The sequence below is a fragment of the Centroberyx affinis genome, unplaced genomic scaffold (genome assembly GCF_046629955.1).
Source record: "Centroberyx affinis isolate AG114_WGS23_722 - 3 ecotype Tasmania unplaced genomic scaffold, CSIRO-AGI_Caff_v1 ptg007663l_1, whole genome shotgun sequence".
Classification (NCBI taxonomy): domain Eukaryota; kingdom Metazoa; phylum Chordata; class Actinopteri; order Beryciformes; family Berycidae; genus Centroberyx; species Centroberyx affinis.
Window position 1 is genome coordinate 8,031 of NW_027283865.1, and position 23,217 is coordinate 31,247.

Sequence of the window (23,217 nt, forward strand, 5' to 3'; positions counted from 1 at the left end):
CTTAGTTCCAATGTAAATCAATGAGACAGATTCATGGCTCCACTGTAAGTCAATGGGAAAGATTTTTAGTTCTGTTCTACATCAGTGGGACAGATTGTGAATTCCACTGTAAGTCAATGTACCAAGGGAATCATTGGGTTTCTAAGTACTGAACACAAGCTGAGATTCAATTACAGCCGGACGGTTTGTAGAAAAACACACAAGTTTCAGTTTTATCCAGACAGACAGAGAGAGGAAGAGGAAGAGAAAGAAGAAGGGAGAGAGAAAGAGGAAGAGAGAGAGAAAGGCAACGGAGAAGTTTTCATTCAGCGGTCCAAAACCAGACGACCTCAGCAGGAAACAGGCTGAGCTGCTGAAGGCAACAAAACATCGACTGCATCAGCAGCAAAATATACAACAAGACGCTCGTGTTCATATGTCTGCAGTTTATGAGTTTTCTGTCTGTAACTAGTTCATATTGTTTTGGTTAATTGTTATGTTCAAACTTTATTTGAGCTACGAAGGCGAAAAAGCCTCATTCTCAACCAAAAGAAATCAAATGCCAAAGCAGTTTATTGATTCCAGTATTTAACATGGTGATATATTAGCTCTTCACTATGTTTCTGCTATGATTAGTTAGCTTTGACTTTATTATTCATGTCCATTCCAGGCCACCGTCCATGTTGTCGTAATTCATCCTGGTGTCTATAGAGGCTGTAAATAATGCTCTTTAAACCTGTTGATTACAATATTATTCTGTTTTTGAGGATAGACTCATTTGTGACATGATATTTCCATTATTAATGTGGAACATTTTGGAAAGAAGCCCTTCATGTTAACTGGCTAAATCAAACTGTTTCTAACAGCTGGATGAGAAGCAAAGAGACGAAGCTTCCAAACAGCAAGAGAAAACAAACGCTACAAATTATTTTCTAATCAAATCTTATCTGAGCCACTGAGGTTTGGCCCTGACAGACACAGAAATATTCATATAATACTCATAATCTTCTCCACACAGTAATATTAATATAATACTGTATTCCCTGTGTTTAAATGGACCTCAGAGTTTCATGCTGCGTTCACTTCACGTCAGATTTACCGTAAATATGAGCTGCCAACAAAAAAGGTTCACGTCGCCTCCTGGTGGTGATCACATGTAGGACAGGTGGGAATGTTTGATAAGCTCCGACATCTCAAACACTGCAGTGAATCCACCGGTCAGCAAGTCCAAGGTGATAAAAATCTAAATTATCAGTTATATTCACACTAAAACGATCAGATCTACTCACTAAAAGAAAGCAATATCTGCTGCAGTTTGTTTGTAGTTGATTTTTATAACAGAAATAACGGGTTGAAGATGCTTCCAAGTTCTGTCGTGTTTTCTGACTGGATGTGAACGCAGCGTTTTCAACATGTCTATGTGTTCAGTTTGGGACGAGACACACTTGTCCCACTAACATTCATAATGACACTATATCTATACAAAATATTAGAAACATCTTCCTGATATTGAGCTTTAGCCTCTTTTGATCAATCCACATCTCAACTGCCTCAAAGCTTCAAACTCCTTCTCTGACTCATCTGCTTTTCTTTATCTCCTCCTATGTGATCGGTATAGATTCAATAAGGAAAAGTGTATTCATAAAAACATTAAGTGTCATGTGTTGTTATCAGGGAAGCGGATTGAAAAATAACATGTGTGTCGTCCCAAACTACAGGAGCCTGCTGAGGAGCTGCTGAATGTAGGAAAGTCGAAAAAAAACAACTTTTTGCTTTTCTGCAAGATGAACAGAATTATTTCATTCTGCAGTCCAGTCTGATTCAGGCTCCTTGGTGGAGGTTAGTTTACTAAAAAAATAACATTTTGTCATTATTTACCCCCCTCATGTCAGTGGAAACTCCGGTGCAGTTTGTACGTTCCACAAAACTGAGTAAATGTAAGCGCCGCTGCTGTTTGTTTACATTCACGCTTTACATTACGTTCACGTTACGTTCAGCTATAAGATGCACTCAACACACAGTGAGTTAGGTAGTGTCTCTAGGGTTCTGCAGGAAACACAGAACACTGGCTGCTGGTCTGCAGAGTCTGGATCCAGTATGAGATATTCACTATGTGAACATTTACAGTTAATGTCTGTCTGTCTGTCTCCCTGTGTGTGTCTGTCTGTCTGTGTGTGTGTGTGTGTGTGTGTGTGTGTCTGTCTGTCTGTCTCTCTGTCTGCCTGTCTGTCTCCCTGTGTCTGCCTGTCTGTCTGTCTGTCTGACCTCCTCAGACTAATGAATCTAAATGGTTCTGTTATATTGGCCTGAATCCGAGGCAGGAACCCATCGCTTCATCTCATCACATCAGACTGGCAACGAGGAAAGATCATCATCCTCATCATCCTCATCATCATCACTCTGCTGGCCGGCTGCTCTGCTGCAAAATCTCAAAGTCCAAAGCTGATGCAGCAGTTTGATGCAGCTAGTACCAGTAACACTGTATATTCTGGGTTGCTTTGTACAGTCTGTACAGTCTCCATTTTACGATACAATACAATAGGACTTTATTGTCAGATTTCTCTGAAATTTGTCAAGCATCATAGCAGCTCCGTTCAGAATAAACATGACATTGCACATAAAACACATAAAACCACACCACATACAATTACACATAAACATCCGAATAGTACGGTGGCCCTGAGGGTCAAAACACAACAACATTTCACAGAACACAACAACATTTCAGGAAACAACATTTCACAAAACACAACGACATTTCACAAAACACATTTCACAAAAAACATTTCACAAAACATTTCACAAAACACAATGACATTTCACAAAACACATTTCACAAAATACAACATTTCACAAAACACAATGACATTTCAAAAAACACATTTCACAAAACAACATTTCACAAAACACAACATTCCATAAAACACTACATTTCACAAAATACCTTTCACAAAACACATTTCACAAAACACATTTCACAAACAACGAAATTTCACAAAACACGTTTAAGAAAACAACACAATTTCACAAAACACAACATTTCACAATGACATGACATTTCACAAAGCAACATTTAAAAAAAGATTTCACAAAACAAGACATTTCAGAAAACAATATTTCAGAAAACAACATTTCACAAAACAGATTTCACAAAACATGACATTTCACAAAACACGACATTTCAGAAACCACATTTCAGAAAACACAATGAGATTTCAGAAAACACAACACAATTTCACAAAACACAACATTTCACAAAACATGACATTTCACAAAACAGAACACAATTTCACAAAACACAATTTCACAAAACACAACATTTCACAACACATTTCACAAAACACATTTCACAAAACACGACATTACACAAAACACATTTCACAAAACACATTTCAGAAAAAACAAGAACATTTCACAAAACACATTTCACAAAACACATTTCACAAAAAACGAACATTTCATAAAACACGACATTTCACAAAACTGACATTTCACAAAACACATTTCACAAAACACAGACATTTCACAAAAAACGGACATTTCACAAAACACGAACTTCCCAAAACAGACATTTCACAAAATACAATGACATTTCACAAAACAACATTTCACAAAGCACAATGACATTTCACAAAACAACATTTCACAAAACACAATGACATTTCAAAAAACACATTTCACAAAACACATTTCACAAAACACATTTCACAAAACACATTTCACAAAACACATTTCACAAACACAACGAAATTTCACAAAACACGTTTAAGAAAACAACACAATTTCACAAAACACATTTCACAATGACACGACATTTCACAAAGCAACATTTAAAAAAAGATTTCACAAAACAAGACATTTCAGAAAACAATATTTCAGAAAACACGACATTTCACAAAACAGATTTCACAAAACACGACATTTCACAAAACACGACATTTCAGAAAATACGACATTTCAGAAACCACATTTCAGAAAACAATGAGATTTCAGAAAACACAACACAATTTCACAAAACATGACATTTCACAAAACAGCACAATTTCACAAAACAACACAATTTCACAAAACAGAGCACAATTTCACAAAACAACACAATTTCACAAAACACATTTCACAAAACACATTTCAAAAAACACATTTCACAACACATTTCACAAAAAACGAACATTTCACAAAACACGACATTTCACAAAACAATGACATTTCAGAAAAAACGGACATTTCACAAAATACAATGACATTTCACAAAATACAATGACATTTCACAAAACACATTTCACAAAACACAACATTTCACAACACAACATTCCATAAAACACTACATTTCACAAAACACAACATTCCATAAAACACTAATTTCACAAAATACCTTTCACAAAACACATTTCACAAAACACATTTCACAAACACGAAATTTCACAAAACACGTTTAAGAAAACACAATTTCACAAAACACAACATTTCACAATGACACGACATTTCACAAAGCAACATTTAAAAAAAGATTTCACAGAACAAGACATTTCAGAAAACAATATTTCAGAAAACACGACATTTCACTAAACAGATTTCACAAAACAGATTTCACAAAACACGACATTTCAGAAAACACAATGAGATTTCAGAAAACAACACAATTTCACAAAACACGACATTTCACAAAACATGACATTTCACAAAACAACACAATTTCACAAAACAACACAATTTCACAAAACACGACATTTCACAAAACATTTCACAAAACACATTTCACAAAACACGACATTTCTCAAAACACGACATTTCACAAAACACAATATTTCACAAAACACGATATTTCACAAAACACATTTCACAAAACAATATTTCACAAAACAATATTTCACAAAACACAATATTTCACAAAACACGACATTTCACAAAACACGACATTTCACAAAACATTTCAACACGAAATTTCACGACATTTCACAAAACACATTTCACAAAACATTTCACAAAACACAAGGACATTTCACAAAACACATTTCACAAAACACAATGACGTTTCACAATACCTTTCACAAAACACGATATTTCACAAAACAACATTTCACAAACAACGAAATTTCACAAAACACGTTTAAGAAAACAACACAATTTCACAAAACATTTCACAATAACACGACATTTCACAAAACATTTCAAAAAAGATTTCAGAAAACATGTTTCACAAAACAATATTTCAGAAAACACATTTCACAAAACAACATTTCACAAAACACATTTCCAAAACATCACAAAACACATTTCACAAAACACATTTCACAAAACACATTCCACAAAACGACATTTCACAAAACACAATGATGTTTCACAAAACATTTCACAAAACACGACATTTCACAAAACACAATCACAAAACATTTCACAAAACATTTCACAAAACAACATTTTCACAAGACAAAACATTTCAGAAAACACATTTCAGAAAACACATTTCACAAAACACATCAGTTACATTTAAAAAAATACATTTCACAAAACAATTTCACAAAACACTACATTTCACAAAACATTTCACAAGACAAAACACATTTCACAAAACACGACATCAGTTACATTTAAAAAAATACAACATTTCACAAAACAATTTCACAAAACACATTTCACAAAACCCATTTCACAAACAAAATTTCACAAAACATGTTTACGAAAACACAATTTCACAAAACACATTTCACAAAACAACATTTCAAAAAAGATTTCACAAAACAAGACATTTCAGAAAACAATATTTCAGAAAACACGACATTTCACAAAACATTTCACAAAACACGACATTTCAGAAACCACATTTCAGAAAACACAATGAGATTTCAGAAAACACAATGAGATTTCAGAAAACACAACACAATTTCACAAAACACATTTCACAAAACACAACATTTCTCAAAACACGAGATATCACAAAACACGACATTTCTCAAAACACAAGATTTCACAAAACACATTTCACAAAACACGATATTTCACAAAACACAATATTTCACAAAACGCATTTCACAAAACACGATATTTCACAAAACACGATATTTCACAAAACACAATATTTCACAAAACAACACAATTTCACAAAACACAATATTTCACAAAACACATTTAAGAAAACACAATATTTCAGAAAACACAATTTCACAAAACACATTTCACAAAACACATTTCACAAAACACATTTCACAAAACGACACAAAACGACATTTCAGAAAACACAACATTCCACAATACACATTTCATAAACACATTTCACAAAACACATTCCACAATACACATTTCACAAAACACGACATTACACAAAACACAACATTACACAAAACACATTTCACAAAACACATTTCACAAAAAACAAGAACATTTCACAAAACACATTTCACAAAACACGACATTTCACAAAACACAACATTTCTCAAAACACGACATTTCTCAAAACACGACATTTCACAAAACACATTTCACAAAACACGACATTTCTCAAAACACATTACACAAAACACGATATTTCACAAAACAACATTTCTCAAAACATTTCAGAAAACACATTTCACAAAACACGATGTCACAAAACACATTTCATAAAACACATTTCACAAAACACATTCCACAATACACATTTCACAAAACACATTCCACAATACACATTTCACAAAACACGACATTACACAAAACACGACATTACACAAAACACATTTCACAAAACACATTTCACAAAAAACAAGAACATTTCACAAAACACATTTCACAAAACACATTTCAAAAAACACGACATTTCACAAAACACATTTCACAAAACACGACATTTCACAAAACACAACATTTCACAATAACACGACATTTCACAAAACATTTCAAAAAAGATTTCACAAAACAAGACATTTCAGAAAACAATATTTCAGAAAACACGACATTTCACATAACAGATTTCACAAAACACGACATTTCACAAAACACGACATTTCAGAAACCACATTTCAGAAAACACAATGAGATTTCAGAAAACACAATTTCACAAAACAACACAATTTCACAAAACACGACATTTCACAAAACATGACATTTCACAAAACAACACAATTTCACAAAATACGACATTTCACAAAATACGACATTTCACAAAACACATTTCACAAAACAAGACATTTCACAAAACACGATATTTCAGAAAACACGATATTTCACAAAACAAATATTTTACAAAACACGACATTTCAGAAAACACAATATTTCAGAAAACACAACACAATTTCACAAAACACATTTCACAAAACATTTCATAAAACACATTTCACAAAACATTTCACAAAATACATTTCACAAAACACATTTCACAAAACACACTTCACAAAATGACATTTCACAAAACACATTTCACAAAACACAATATTTTACAAAACACGACATTTCAGAAAACAATATTTCACAAAACACGACATTTCAGAAAACACAATATTTAAGAAAACACAATATTTCAGAAAACACAACACAATTTCACAAAACACATTTCATAAAACACAACATTTCACAAAACAACATTTCACAAAACACATTTCACAAAACACATTTCACAAAACATGACATTTCACAAAACACATTTCACAAAACAACATTTCACAATACGACATTTCAGAAAACACAACATTCCACAATACACATTACAGAAAACACGACATTACACAAAACACATTTCACAAAACACTCCAAAACCACTCCAAAACACTCTCCAAAACCTGAAGTACCGGGTGCCTATGAAGCGGCTCTTTCCATGGGACCCCATACGTTTTCATGGCGGTCCTTAATTGTAAATAAAAGAAAAAGGAAGAGTGTGGAAAATTAAACTGTATCAATAACTCATCAAATGAATGAAGACCATCATCTCCAAAGACATCGCCCAATGAATGGATACCTCTGTCAGACCACTGATGGAATTTAATTGGACGCCCCCCAATTAGGAGTCCATCATTATTAAATATTGGCAAGCAGGGGTTCCATTTAGAGGTAATTTTGCATACTTTCGTCATTACTCGCCAAACACAAATTAATTGAGAAATTATTGGGAATGTAACTTAAATGTAGCTTAAATTGAGCAGGTGAAGCATTGGAAAACAACACCTCCTTCAGTGAGGGGGAACATTAATCCCTCCTCCAGAGCATGCCAAGACACCGCAGCCATGGAATTGAACCAAGTTACCAGAGGGCGCAATGTAAAAGCCCGGTAGTAAAGTTTAAAATTAGGCAGGGAAAGACCTGTTCCCTCTTTGTAAGAAAAGATTTAAACCAATGAATAAAATAGGGATTAATCTGAAGCTGGATCATCTTGGACAACAGAATGTCTGGCCGGATTGTATTAAATGCTGATGAGAAATCAAGGAAAAGAGCTCTGGCATACGTTTTGGGTTTATCTAGATGCTTTGAAATGAGATGTGTGAGTGTGACTACTGCATCTTCTGTGCTACCGGCCTGTTTATATGCAAACTGATATGGGTCAAGTTTACTGCAAGTTGCCCTGGTGAGATGCTGGACCAGAATCCTCTCCAATGAATTCATTACAGCTGATGTGAGGGCGACTGGTCGAAAATCATTGTGTTCTTTAGGGCACTGTGTTTTAGGGACGGGTATAATGTGAGAGGTCTTCCATGCTACAGGAATATTGTGTGTGTCTAGGGAGAGTTGGAAAATTGGTTGCCACACTTGGGCCAATTCCCTTCTTGCAAAAGATTTGAAAATAAAAGCACTACACTGATCCGGACCAGTAGCCTTCCTCACATTATTATGCTGAAAAACGCACCTAACCTGATCGATAGTAATGACAATCCTGTCTGAGCTAGTAGGTACAACGGCTCTAAGTATATCAGCACATTTTTCAGACTTGTCTACAGTTCCAAAACGCGTGAAGAAAAAATTCAGATCATTTGAAAACACAAGCTCATTTTCTGTTGCAATCGGTTTCTTCGAAGAAGACATTCCTGTCATGCTCTTCATAGTGTCCCAGAGTCTTTTGGGGTTAGACATTTAGCCAACACTGTTATCCAGAGAGTCTTCCAATGCAAGAGTAGATTAAGCTTCAATTTACAGATCATCAGCATTACAAGCAACCAAACTGAAGGAGATCAAAGGTCAGGGTCTGAAAACACTGACAGTATTCCTGTGACTATCATTATTATAATTAGTAGAAGTAATATTAGTATATTGTATACGCCCAATTTCCAATATATCAACAAATTGTATTCTTTCTTTAACACAGTTTTGTCTCTCGTGATAAATGGATCATACTATGTCCGTCGGTCCATCATACATGATACCTCAGATAATATCCCAGACACTGCTGATCTGATGTTGATGAAGTTTGGAGTGATGATGCATCTTCACACTGTGTTCCAGCGTTAAAAAATGACACTGATTGGCCAAATGGGGCAATTTGATTAAACGTCTTTTTTTTTACTCTGAAAGGCCATAACTGCTCCACCACCGCTCTGATTCTGATGAAACTCGGAGGACGATGCATCTTGTTGTGGGAAAACATTTTTAAATTTTCTTTCTTTAATTAACTTTTTCTTTCTTTAACACAGTTTTCCTTCTTCATCTTGTTTACTCTTTCTTCATCAGGTTTTCTTGTTTTTGGATTTTCAGGGATGGATTTTGTTGCGTTGCCAATGGCAACCAGCCGTGTGTTGTTTTGGAGCTGTAGGTGAGGAATCGTCATGGAAACAGTCCACAACACAGCAGACCAACTCATACTGTACAACCTGATTATCACTGTTTATTAATACTATTACTGTTACTCCTTGCTTTGGGTGTGTATGCACGCACACACACACACACACACACACACACACAGCACTTCCCCCACTCACACATACATGCACACTCCCTGTTGTTATTTTAGAATTAGTATTATTATTGTGACTCTTACTGTTTTACCTGATTATACTTGAACTGTATTGATTTTGACAGATGATTGTATTGATATTGATATATGATTGTACTGTATTGATTGAACTGTATTGATATTGTATTGATTTGATACATTACTAGTATAATAAATGTAATTCACTGTTGCACAGTAGTTCGCCTCTTGTTAATTTATTGAAGCCATCCTCTGCTGTTCAAGAATCACAAACCTTCAGCCCTTCTAATGAAAGTGATAGGACAAATATATTTAGTCATCTTAACATACTATCCTAATTAATTTACCATTAACATTTGGATAGTTTAATAACTTATTAAAATTCCAAATCCATGGCTGATTTGATGAGACTGATTACTGTTGTACCAACATTTAAAATCCTGATGAAATGAACTCCCATTCCTTTTCCTTCCTGGAACACAGAGTATCTTTAATGGTGACTTCATGCTGTAGCAGGAGGCGGAAATAAAAACCAATAAAACATCACAGCTTTCTGAACAGTCCCGCCCCTCCACCCTTCCTATCAAATAAAACTGCCTCTCTCTCCCTAACTGATCTCCTATTGGTTTAGACTTTTGATTGATCCCTCACTGCATGATGTCCCGCCCCAACATCCTGTTTCAACAGTAAATCCATCAAGTCAAGAAAGTAAAGATGCTGTTTCATGGGGTCTTTAAATATTTTTACCAGTGTGACAATGATATTTCCTGATAAGACGGGAATAAAATCTTTGTTTAATGATTACGATTTCTCTCTAGCTCTCTCTCTAGCTCTCTCTCTCTCTCTCTCTCTCTCTCTCTATCTCTCTCTCTCTCTCTCTCTCTCTCTCCCTCCCTCCCCCACAGTATTAGTCTAACAGTCAAGTTTCACTTCCTCTTCCCAGCAAGGCAGCAGGTTGTTTCCAACATGAAAAGGTATTGTATCAAACACTTTACATTACAGTTTATAGAGTTTTATTCTTCAACCCGTTAACTCTTACTGTTGATTGATTTAACTGTAATAAGACGATCAGACAGAATAAGCCTCTGTTTGTGAAACTCACTGTTTGGGTTGGAAACATAAAACACTTTGTGACAGTTTGTGAACACATCAGTGTTTGTGTTTTAACGTCCTGAACATGTTGATTTGTTAAGAGTGGAGGTAGAAGTGCACATCAACCAAAACAGACTTGACTGGAGAGTTTAACCAGAAACAAAGGGAAATGTTTTGGATTTGGTCCCTAAATACAATGATCCCCGATGGACTAAATGATGATTTTAACATCAAGTGCTTTCTATAAATAACCATAGTGCCACTAATTATAGACTTTAACTGCATTGACTTGTTTGGAGCGTCTTGTTTTCTGTGTATCAAAGAGTCACTTGTAATGTCGCTGTGTTCCACTAGTGCTGCTTGAGTTGTCTTCAGGACGTTTTTACACTGTGTGTGATGTTATGATGCCACTCACTTCATAGGATTGGTTCCTGATTAACTGTCTTCATTACATTCACCTGTTGAGATTATCGAGTAGAGATATATACACCCTGAGCTTGTTTTTATATGTTCTGATGAAGGCTGTACAGGCTGAAACACGTCAGTATTTTTGTGTGTGTGCTAATAAATGAAAGTGTAAAGAGAATACTCTGCCATCCTTTTATTTTTGGATGTGCTACTTTTCCCTCAAAGTTCCTTGTTTATTTGTTGTAATGTTTTTAATCCTGTTTTACTCAGAGCAGGAAAGCTGCTCTTTAGTTCACTGTAGATGATGAGGTTCAATTTCACCATCTGACAGACGCATCATAAAACTACTTCCTGATTCTCTGACACAGACTTCAGATTGGACTCTGATCCTGATGTTATATATGGCTGTTTGTTCAGGTTTATTCAGATCAAGACATGTATTTATCAAAATTATATTGCTATGTTATCTGATCATCTTTCCATCCAGTTACTTTATATTTCAATAAAAGCAGGAGAGATGAAATACATGCTGCTTAATGCACTTCAAAGACTTTCACTGTATTCTAATACTGTTTCTACTACAACACATACTTTTAAAGGTTCATTCCACTTAAACACTACCTTAACATATTTATACTTTTAAAGGTATACTCCACTAAAGTACTGCTATGACTACTGGTACTACCACTGCTCATTTGCCCATTCATTTAAGGTGTACTGCACTGAAACACTATTTCAACTACAAGTCATACTTTTCAGGTATATTCTGCTAATTATTATTTTGGTGTGCTGATACTTGTTGTGTTTAGACCTAGCTGGTAGTTTCTGGGTTTCCACCTGCTGCTGTGGCTGCTTCACTAAAAAGTGAATTTCCTGCCTTAGTGTTCTTCTTCTCTGTCTATCAGGATCCAGCAGGAGAGACCAGACTCTCCTCAACCCAGCTGTGTGTCCATGAAGAGAGACCGGTCAAAGACTGGTCATATTGGTTTTCAAGATGAACACCTTTCTTCTGAAAAGATGTAAGTTGTTCCTAGCATTTAAATGTTACTGTTTTCATGTTTTAACTATTACTAATATGTAGAGAAGGTTTGCTGACATGCATGATCTTTTTCAGCATCGCTCTTCTTTCTATAACCAATCTGTTACTGTTAGACACTGGGAGCTGCTGGTCAACAGCCGGTCTGTCTGACTGTTTCCTACCATCAGCTCTGCTTTGTCCATCCTGTGTTTCTATCAGGATCCAGCAGGACAGACCAGACTCTCCTGCACCCAGCTGTGTGTCCATGAAGAGTGACTGGTCTAAGGGTCCCCCTATTGACTTCAGACATGGACACCACTCTATTGATAAAAGGTAAACATTTTAAACTGAGTCATGAGATGTAAAATTGGTGTGGCCCTTCATATTGTTAGCCAGTAAACACTCCTGTGTGATGGTGAGGTGCTTTGATCTTCTGTGTTTTCCAGTGTTCCCACAGCCCCTCAGATGTAAACAGTCTGCACCTTTGACCTATATATGGATCAGGCCTTTCCAAAAAACTGTATCTATCAATCAATCAATCAATCAATCAATCAATCAATCAATCAATCAATCAAGCAAACTTTATTTGTATAGCACATTTCATGCAAGCAAATGCAGCTCAAAGTGCTTCACAACACATAAAAATGCAATGGAATGAAACAACCAAAAAGAGGAAGAGAGGTCATAAAAAAAAAAGTGAGAGAATGTATATCAGAGTAGAATAAAATGGGAACATTAACATTTTAAATAAAAAATAAACAATATATATGATTTTAAAATAAAAACATTAAAAGTGTCCACACTATCTGTAGTCCTTAGATCCTCTGGGAGGCTGCTCCACCGGCTCGGACCATAGTGGCTAAAAGCCTCGCCATGAGTCAGAGTTCAGTTAAAAGATCTGAGAGATCTAGATGGTTCGTATCTTAGTAGCATTGTGGACGTCTAGGGGAGAGAGGAAAAGAAAGACAAGATGACAGATCGACAAGTTAGGTAAGACAGGTTGTGACAAACAGACACTTAATACACACAGGAAACAGGAACAATAGGAAAAACAGGAAAAATAACTAATTGAAAAATAAGAAAAAACAAATAGACTTCACAATAGGCTATTTATAATTTTGTAAAAAGTAAAAAGAGTAAAAAACAAAAAACTGTTTGATTTGAGAAACTCTTTTTCCACAGTAAGGTACTTTAGGTTTTGAAAATGTGCAGCATCCAAATGGGTACGGGGCGGTAATTTTAATATAACCCTAATGAGCTTGTTTTGTGCAATCTGAATCTGTTTATTTTTAATAAATTGTGAAGAAATGCTATACACAAATGGTGGGACAATCAAATGGGATTGAACTAAAACCCCAGCAAGGATTTTTAGCCAGTGGAGAGAAAAATCACATGGTTTTAACCTATGGTGGGCGGAACCACACTGCATCAGGTTCCTGGCTCAGGCAGTCTATGATGTCCTCTCCAGTCCTTCCAACCTGCACTGCTGGGGCCTGATGGATACTCTGTTGTGCCCACTATGCCCAAGAAATGGGCTCTCGAACACATCTTGAGCTGCTGCCCAAAGGCTCTGGGAGAAGGTTGTTACCATTGGTGGCACGACCAAATGTTCAAGACCATTGCAGAGGCCATCTGCAGTGCCATCAACATGAGCAAAAGATCTAAGCCCATGAAGCAGACAGCTCATCACAACCGGAGAGAGGCCAAGTCCAACATCAAAAGCAGCACAACACAGCACAGAAGCTGCTGAGAAAGATCCAGATGGTTCTGGATAGAAAGAGCAGATCCATGGGAGGTTGCTACTAGGGCACAAGTTGAGGCCTGATCAACCTCATCTGGTCGCCTGGGTGAGGGTGACTGATGTTGAAAGACCCGAAACACCCGATGACCCCAGGTTACATCACTGATGATGTGCCCTAGTAAAGCATCGGAAGATACGTTTATCATTTCAACTAAAAAGAGACAAGTTGGATGAAGTACGAGCTGATGATGAGCACATGGAGGCAGCAGGACTCTTCCACCAGATCGTTGTAGAGCAACCAGAGCTCCAGGTCTTGTGATCTTGAGATAATGAGGTGAATATTGGACTTTTGGACCCACAGTGCAATCGTTTAGCTTCAGAACACTTGGATTACTGTGGAGTCATTTTTTTTTTTTTTACCATTTTGGAACTGTAAAGAAATGGTCTCCATTCACTCCAGTTGTTTTGGAGAAGGCTGCTATAAACCAGCTAGCTCACTGTGTGTTATATTGACATACAATCTTCACTAGTGTCTCAACTGACATGAGGGTGAGGAGATAATGACACATTTTCATTTGTGGGTGAACTATTCCTTCATGTGTCCATAACTGTAGAACCTGTGTGTGTGTGTGTGTGTGTGTGTGTGTGTGTATGTCATAATATGATCTAATATGACCTATGACCTAATGTCTTATGTTTGTTTTTTCCACAGAGTTGACCAGGAGAGGTCAGAGGTTCCCAGTGGTCAGTCTGCCCAGGAGCATCAAACAGACCTGGACTCCATATTTATGGTGTGTAAATGTACAACAACACCTTTTACTTCACCAACAAGTGAAATGCAAAACAAACATTCAGTCTCCATGCTGCACTCTTTAGACCAGCAGGCTTTCAGTCTATGATGGATCTGATGTTGTAACAATTTTAGTAAGAAAGTTTAATCTATATATTATTGTGTTCCAGCTGCTTGAAGAGAACATCATCACCTTTGTGAAGAACGAGCTGAAAAGGATCCAGATGGTTCTGAGTCCAGATTACCCAGAATGCTTAGAGAGGCAGAGGGAGGATGAGGAGGTTCTGGATGATGAGGAGGAAGAGCAGAGGAGGAGCAGCAGAGAGGCTTTTCTGCAGATCACACTGCAGTTCCTGAGGAGAATGAAGCAGGAGGAGCTGGCTGACTCTCTGCAGAGCAGTAAGAGGCTTTTAACAGGTTTAACATGATGGAGAGGGGAGATGGTGGAAAATGGTGAAGTATTTCAAAACTCTGTGAATCTATTTGCCAAACGAGATATATACAATTCAGATTGAAAAATGAATGACTACAATCCCTGTGGATAATCTGGTAAATTATTAGCAGAAAAAAATGTAGCTAATTTCACAATTCAGTTTTTTGCCCCATGATAGATATTGTCACATTTTCATGTTATATATCAATCCAATATATTGAATTTCAATATATCTTCCCATCCCAAGTCACCTGTTTGTCCACTCACCGGTGATGAGATGAATAGATGCCATGGAGTGGGGATATATATACATTACCAAGAAATGTTCACATTTCTCATGTTTACCGAAACATCCACTCATTGACATTATTTGTTCTTTGTTCATTCAGAAACTCTTGCTGCCATCTGCCAACATGAACTCAAATCCAATCTGAAGGAGAAGTTTCAGTGTGTATTTGAGGGGATTGCTAAAGCAGGAAACCCAACACTTCTGAAGCAGATCTACACAGAGCTTTCCATCACAGAGGGAGGGAGTGGAGAGGTCAATGATGAACATGAGGTCAGACTGATTGAAACAGCATCCAGGAAACCAGTGAGACCAGAAACAACAATCACATGTGAAGACATCTTTAAACCCTTACCTGGAAGAGATAAACCAACCAGAACATTGATGACAAAGGGAGTGGCTGGCATTGGGAAAACAGTCTTAACACAGAAATTCACTCTGGACTGGGCTGAAGACAAAGCCAACCAGGATATACAGTTCACATTTCCATTCACTTTCAGAGAGCTGAATCTGCTGAAAGGGGAAAAGTACAGCTTGGTGGAACTTCTTCATCTCTTCTTTACTGAGACCAAAGAAGCAGGAATCTGCAGGTTTGACAAGTTCCAGGTTGTGTTCATCTTTGACGGTCTGGATGAGTGTCGACTTCCTCTAGACTTCAAGAACAACGAGATCCTGACTGATGTTACAGAGTCAACCTCAGTGGATGTGCTGCTGACAAACCTCATAAAGGGGAAACTGCTTCCCTCTGCTCGCCTCTGGATAACCACACGACCTGCAGCAGCCAATCAGATCCCTCCTGACTGCGTTGACATGGTGACAGAGGTGAGAGGCTTCACTGACCCACAGAAGGAGGAGTACTTCAGGAAGAGATTCAGAGATGAGGAGCAGGCCAGCAGAATCATCTCCCACATCAAGACTTCAAGAAGCCTCCACATCATGTGCCACATCCCAGTCTTCTGCTGGATCACTGCTACAGTTCTGGACCATGTGTTGAAAACCAGTGAGAGAGGAGACCTGCCCAAGACCCTGACTGAGATGTACATCCACTTCCTGCTGGTTCAGTCCAAACAAGGAAATGTCAAGTATCATGGGAGAGCTGAGACAGATCCACACTGGACTACAGTGAGCAGGAAGATGATTCTCTCTCTGGGAAAACTGGCTTTTGAGCAGCTGGAGAAAGGCAACCTGATCTTCTATGAAGCCGACCTGACAGAGTGTGGCATTGATATCAGAGCAGCCTCAGTGTACTCAGGAGTGTTCACACAGATCTTTAAAGAGGAGCGTGGGCTGAACCAGGACCAGGTCTTCTGCTTTGTCCATCTGAGCATTCAGGAGTTTCTGGCTGCTGTTCATGTCATCGTCTCATTCATCGACTCTGGCGTCAATCTGCTGTCAGAACCACAATCAGCCTCCAAAGACAAATCTAAACTAAATCTCCTCTACCAGAGTGCTGTGGACAAGGCCTTACAGAGTCCAAATGGACACCTGGACTTGTTCCTCCGCTTCCTCCTGGGTCTTTCACTGCAGACCAATCAGACTCTCCTACGAGGTCTGCTGACACAGACAGGAAGTAGCTCAAAGACCAATCAGAACACAGTCCAGTACATCAAGAAGAAAATCAAGGAGAATCCCTCTCCAGAGAGAAGCATCAATCTGTTCCACTGTCTGAATGAGCTGAATGACCATTCTCTAGTGGAGGAGATCCAACAGTACCTGAGATCAGGAAGTCTCTCCACAGCCAGTCTCTCCCCTGCTCAGTGGTCGGCTCTAGTCTTCATCTTACTGTCATCAGAAGAAGAGCTGGACGTGTTTGACCTGAAGAAATACTCTGCTTCAGAGGAGGCTCTTCTGATGCTGCTGCCAGTGGTCAAAGCCTCCAATAAATCTGTGTAAGTGCATAGAAAACTGAATAGTTTCAATATATGACGTGATCTTATATACAGGAGAGAACAAATATTTTCAAAGTCCTTGTTTGTCTTCATCACTAATTCTTCTTCAGGCTGAGCAGCTGTAAGCTGTCACAGAGAAGCTGTGAAGCTCTGGCCTCAGTTCTCAGCTCCCAGTCCTCTAGTCTGAGAGAGTTGGACCTGAGTAACAACGACCTGCAGGATTCAGGAGTAAAGCTGCTCTCTGCTGGACTGGGGAGTCCACAATGCAGACTGGAGACTCTCAGGTCAGATCAGTTTACAGTTTTTCTCGGTTGATGTGACACATTTATCCAAACTAAGGTCCATGTTCTCAAAAGTTTCTCTCAGGTCAGGATTCCTGAATCTACAAAGGTTGACCCTGAAAGCTATATATCAGGATTTCAGAGTTTTATTCTGATCCAGCTTCATACACATAGCAATGAATTTAAATGATTGAGAGAAGATCATCCATACTTTGATATCTTGTTGTTTAGATTACTGAACTTCTCTCTATTCTTGTCTCAGCCATATTTCACTGTCACATCTCCAGCTTTTTCAGAATAGAGCAGCTAGGATTTTAACCAGTGGTAAGGTAAAATCAATCATCATCCCCAAATTTAACATCTCTCCACCAGTTAGATATAGAATTAATATTAAAATGTCACTGAACACATTTTAAGTAGTTTTGGCCCCAAATTACATTGTGGAGCTCTTACTTCCCTATGAGCTGGAGAGCAAGCTGAGATCTTCAGGTCCTTCTGACTTTCCCTCAGTCTAGACTCAACACTAAAGCTGATTTAACTTTTGCCATCAAGACTATGGAAAGCTTTCTGAGGTACTTAGGCTAGCAGATTCAGTTTCATCTTTTAAAACACTTTGTAAAACACACTTTTATTGACATTTTTGTCTTTTCTCACTTCTTAATCTTGTTCATCATGTTTATATTTTATATTATTATTATATAAAACCACTTCTTTTTAAAGTGTTGCCTAATTTACATCAATTTTTTTAAAGCATAACAAAGCATATGTTTATTGTTAGCATGGGTGACAGCAGTGGCAATCAAACCAGCATATCTAGCATAGTCGAGAACTGAAATGAAAACACGAAGCTGATATCTGGGCCAACTGTTGATATTTGTTGTTGACAATTACAATTACTGTTGACAATTACAGTTTTTGTATTATCATAATTAATTTCAGGGACGTGTAAGAATGAGAAAATCCAACATGTAACTCTGTACGTAATGCAATCCTCAAGAATAAACTATAATTAAAATATTAGTGCTGGGCGATATGACTGAAAATGTTATCACTTTTAACAGGCAATATCGAGTTTTATTATGATATGTAAAATCACTATTGCTGTCAAGTTTAAAAGGTTAATTTTGCTCCTGAATAAAAGTTGAATAGATCAGTCAACTTTCATTTAAAACGCTTCTTTATTTATTAAATAACATAACGTGTAACTGCAGTGTGAGAGTTATTGTGTTGAAATCTCTTTTTGGGTTCAACTGTTGGAGAGTGTGTTTGCTCTGTGTGTGTGTATTGGACAGCAGCACTCCCAGCTAACTGAAGCTACATAAAGCTCTACAGTGAAGGAAGTGATGAAATCTATAATAAATAAAATGAGGTTGAAAATAACTGGAATTATGCTTTATGAGAGGAACTCTGCTGTGGTCTTTATTGAACGTTATCCAGTTGGCTTTATTTTGAAATCGAGGAAAATTGAACCGAGATAATTATCAATATTGTTTTATCGTTTTATCATTGGAAGACAGTGCAACAATATGTAGCTGTGTGTGTGTGTGTGTGTGTGTGTGTGTGTGTGCAGGCTGTCAGGCTGTCTGCTCACAGAGGAAGGCTGTGCTTCTTTGGCCTCAGCTCTGAGCTCCAACCCCTCCCATCTGAGAGAGCTGGACCTGAGCTACAATCATCCAGGAGCCTCAGGAGTGAAGCTGGTCTCTGCTGGACTGGACTCTCTCAGGTATGGAGAGGCAACGTCTGCTAGAAGGCTGAGAGTCACACACATTTTCTCTGTAACACTGAGAAGCTCAGGAATACTGTTTAATGTTTAACAGCACTTATGACTGATGCTGTATGGAAAATCCTTCATACGGAAGGTTATTTACTGTCCGTGTTTCCATCATTAAAGATAATCTGACTTTGTTTCTCCCCCAGTGTGGACCATGGTGGAGTGCAGAGGTTGAAACCAGGTGTGAGGAAGTGTAAGTGTGTATTTAGTTTGATTCATGAAAACAAAGCAACACACATTCATCAGTTGAGATGGAAATCCCATCTACACCACAGTATGTGACATCCATTCATTATGATGGCTGACATCATGTGCCATCATGAAACTGCATTAAAACATTAATTGTCAAACTCAACAGGTGTATTAGATGAGAAGCTGCTGCTGTATTGAGTCTTGTTCTCTCATCAGATGCCTGTGAACTCACACTGGACCCAAACACAGCACAAAGAATCCTCTTCCTGTCTGAAGACAACAGAAAGGTGACAGCAGTGAGAGAGAAGCAGCCATATCCTGATCACCCAGAGAGATTTGACCGCTGGCATCAGCTGCTGTGTAGAAATGGTCTGACTGGTCGCTGTTACTGGGAGGTCAAGTGGAAAGGAAGGGTTTCTATAGGAGTGACTTACAGAGGAATCAGAAGGAGAGGAGACAGTGCTGACTGCAGGCTTGGAGGGAATGAAAAGTCCTGGAGTCTGGACTGCGATGGTAACAGTTACTCTGTCTGGCACAATAACGAATCAGCAGCCATACCTTCCCTCCCCTCCTCTGACTCTAACAGAGTAGCAGTGTATCTGGACTGGCCTGCTGGCGCCCTGTCCTTCTACAGAGTTTCCTCTGACACACTGATCCACCTCCACACCTTCCACTCCACATTCACCGAACCACTCTATCCTGGGTTTGGGTTTGGGTTTGGGTTTGGTTCCTCAGTGTCTCTGTGTCAGATAGAGGAGGGAGAGAGAAACACTCACACTGCTGACTAAAGACAGCTGCTGAAATGATAATTCACTCTGTACAGAATCACTCACTCACACACACACACACACACACACACAAATACTCACATGCACAGAACACACACACATAGAGACTTCTCGGTGAATTTGGGGAAGAATGCTTCTCTAATTTCTTTGTATTTTGGGCAGTTAATGAGAAAGTGATTTTCTGTCTCAACTTCTCCTGTTCCACACTGGACACAGACTTTTTCTTCTGTTTAACCATTGTTTCTTATGGAGCCCAGTTTCAATAGCCAGTTTGTGATCACTGAATATACAGTATATTTAGCTAAAATTTGTCTTTGGATTTTTTTTTAAATTATTATTTCTCTTAAGTATGGAGCCAATTGAAATTCTCGTTGCAGTGATCTGTAGCATTCTAGTTCATGTAATGACTGTATTTTGTATTTCCATGACTCAAAATATATTACTTTATTCATTTTGTCTATTTTAAGTGCGTTTTGGTAAGGATTTGTATGTTGTTATTTTGGGATTTTTTGCTGTTCAATGTATGTGTGACAACCACTATTATGTGGACAAACAAGATATATCTATTTTGGCTATGCTTTGTTCTCCCTTGTTTTTTTCTTTCCTTCAGTGCAAATGGAAAAATGCCTTAGGTGTTTTAGTCTTCTGGAGAGACGGCTAAATCAAACTGTATTGTAACAAATGAGAGTGTGCACTGAACCGACCCAAAATAAAAGGGGATTTGATTTGGGTGACAAACTGAAAATGCAATAGAGGTAGAGTTCAAGCTTTAAGACAGGAAATAGGTTAAAATGAGAGATACAGATAATGATTTGACAGATGAATGTATTTTTTTAATTATTTTTTTAAATAATTTCCTGCTTATGGAAGTATTGTATTTTTTTACATGCAAAAAATAAAATGATTACAAAGAGAGAACTGTTTTATGCACATGCTGGGACAACTTAAATAAAGATAGTTGCAGAGGATTCAGAGAAGCCAACGTCTCCCTGTCTCATCCTTTCCTTTTGTTTTTCAGTTTATAACTGTTACAGCGGTACGGACACCTGGTACCTGTAACATACTGTATGTGTTATGTTGGTATGAATTTGAGTCTGATTCTACTGGGTGGTTCCAAAATTTGATTGTTCTCTTTTTGATTTTAATTAAGAGGGGAAACTGGTCCTGCATACAAGATTTGGGCAGTTGCTATGGACTTTGAGGATGTTTTTACAGAACTCTAACTGGACTTTTTCAATTTGGTTTGAGTCCCAGTGCTCTTCTTTTATTAATGCAAAATCTGAACAGGGCAGGGGGTCTGGAAGACCTCCCGCAGAATAAAAACATTACTAAATAAGCCATTTCCTGCAAAAAAAATGTTATACATTTAGTTTGTATACAGTGATGCTACATTAAAGAAGCCAATTCATTTAAAGAGATGCTATAGGCTAAACACAGAAGAAGTGTCTGCAAAGGCTTCATTTATTTTTTGTAAAATAACACAATCCATAAGTTTCATTGCACAAAATGACAAATAAGCCAGTTACATAAAAACAAATAAAAAAAACAAAGAAAAATTATTAATTCATTTTGAATATCATAGTTCTTTTTTTTCTCTAACGTTGCCCTTTTGCTTTGGCGTCCTACCCGTTGCTGTTGCTCTGCTGTGCTGGCACTGCTAACAGTTTCATCTTCAATAATCTGTTGAAAACATCTCACTTTAGCTTTGCTAGACAGCTTGTCAAATGTTAAACAGTTTCAGAGAGAAAGAGAGAAACCTTCAGTACACAGAATACAAAATGGAACGTTAGCCAACCTAAACAGTTTAGCTAGCTAGCTAAATGTTAGGTCACATAACCTTTTGCCTTTCACCTCTGGTGGAGACACAGTTAAGGTCTAAAGAGAAACACAACTGTGTTTTTTTTCCTTTTCTTTGACCATAAATTGTGCAATGTTAGCTGGTGTTTCATGGTTCAAACAATTATGCTGCTGTCACTCCATGCACGATCGCATCTTCCATCGTCTGTGGTACATAGTGCAGACCAGAGCCACTGAGATAGAAAGAGCGTCACCTCCATTCACTTCATCAGGCAAATTATTTTACAGCAATGGCGGATAGTGGAGACCCACAATAGTTCCAAACTTCAGGAGCTAGCAACTGCATCACCACAGGGAAGCAGTGTTTCAACTGCTTCTGTTGGTGGTAATAACTTTAAAATCAGTATTACTTTTGCTACTTATCTTTTTATCACATTTGAATCGAGTTAGCAAAATGTTTTGGAGCATTTCAGCTTACGTCCACTTCACCAAATTTCTATATTTAATCTGACTATGTTATTTTATGTACGGAAACAGATTAATAGAGCAAAACAGTAATGTTAAGATAGCTAACGTTAATCAATATGGTTTTAGGTTAAATTACGTTCTCTTAAATTCTCTGTAATTTCATGCATTTTAAATTACAGACAAAAACCTGTTTAAAGGTGTAGAAATTTATTTATTAGTTAACTCTAAGATAACCATATTAGGCATATGTAGGCTATATTATTGTTTACGATTGTTGATTTCTGATTGGTAAATTAAATTACTATAACGTTAGCTGTTTATGCCAGTATATGTGAAGATGTAACAGTACCATATTGTCCTCGTTATGTTAATTGTATGTTAATAGGGTAGAACATTCTGTCACTTTTTGTTTCACAAAT

General features: G+C 37.4%; 1 protein-coding gene across 1 annotated transcript; it reads left to right on the forward strand.

Annotated features, from left to right (window-relative positions):
- The first annotated feature begins 10,750 nt into the window (after positions 1-10,750).
- LOC139639760 (protein NLRC3-like) lies at positions 10,751-21,469 on the forward strand. The gene is made up of 11 exons (XM_071513909.1): positions 10,751-10,818; positions 12,250-12,363; positions 12,582-12,670; positions 13,526-13,548; positions 14,826-14,894; positions 15,064-15,292; positions 15,716-17,501; positions 17,612-17,785; positions 19,353-19,505; positions 19,700-19,746; positions 19,962-21,469. Exons 1-11 carry the CDS (start codon positions 10,811-10,813, stop codon positions 20,531-20,533), a joined length of 3,264 nt encoding a protein of 1,087 aa, XP_071370010.1. The 5' UTR covers positions 10,751-10,810; the 3' UTR covers positions 20,534-21,469.
- Positions 21,470-23,217: the final 1,748 nt, after the last annotated feature.

What these genes read in the sequence shown, in the direction of transcription:
- LOC139639760 (XM_071513909.1), top strand. An exon ending in AACTCTTTTTCCACAGTAAG is followed by an intron (nt 13,549 to 14,825) that starts GTACTTTAGGTT and finishes AGAGTTGACCAG; the next exon opens with GAGAGGTCAGAGGTTCCCAG. An exon ending in GGCTGACTCTCTGCAGAGCA is followed by an intron (nt 15,293 to 15,715) that starts GTAAGAGGCTTT and finishes TTGTTCATTCAG; the next exon opens with AAACTCTTGCTGCCATCTGC.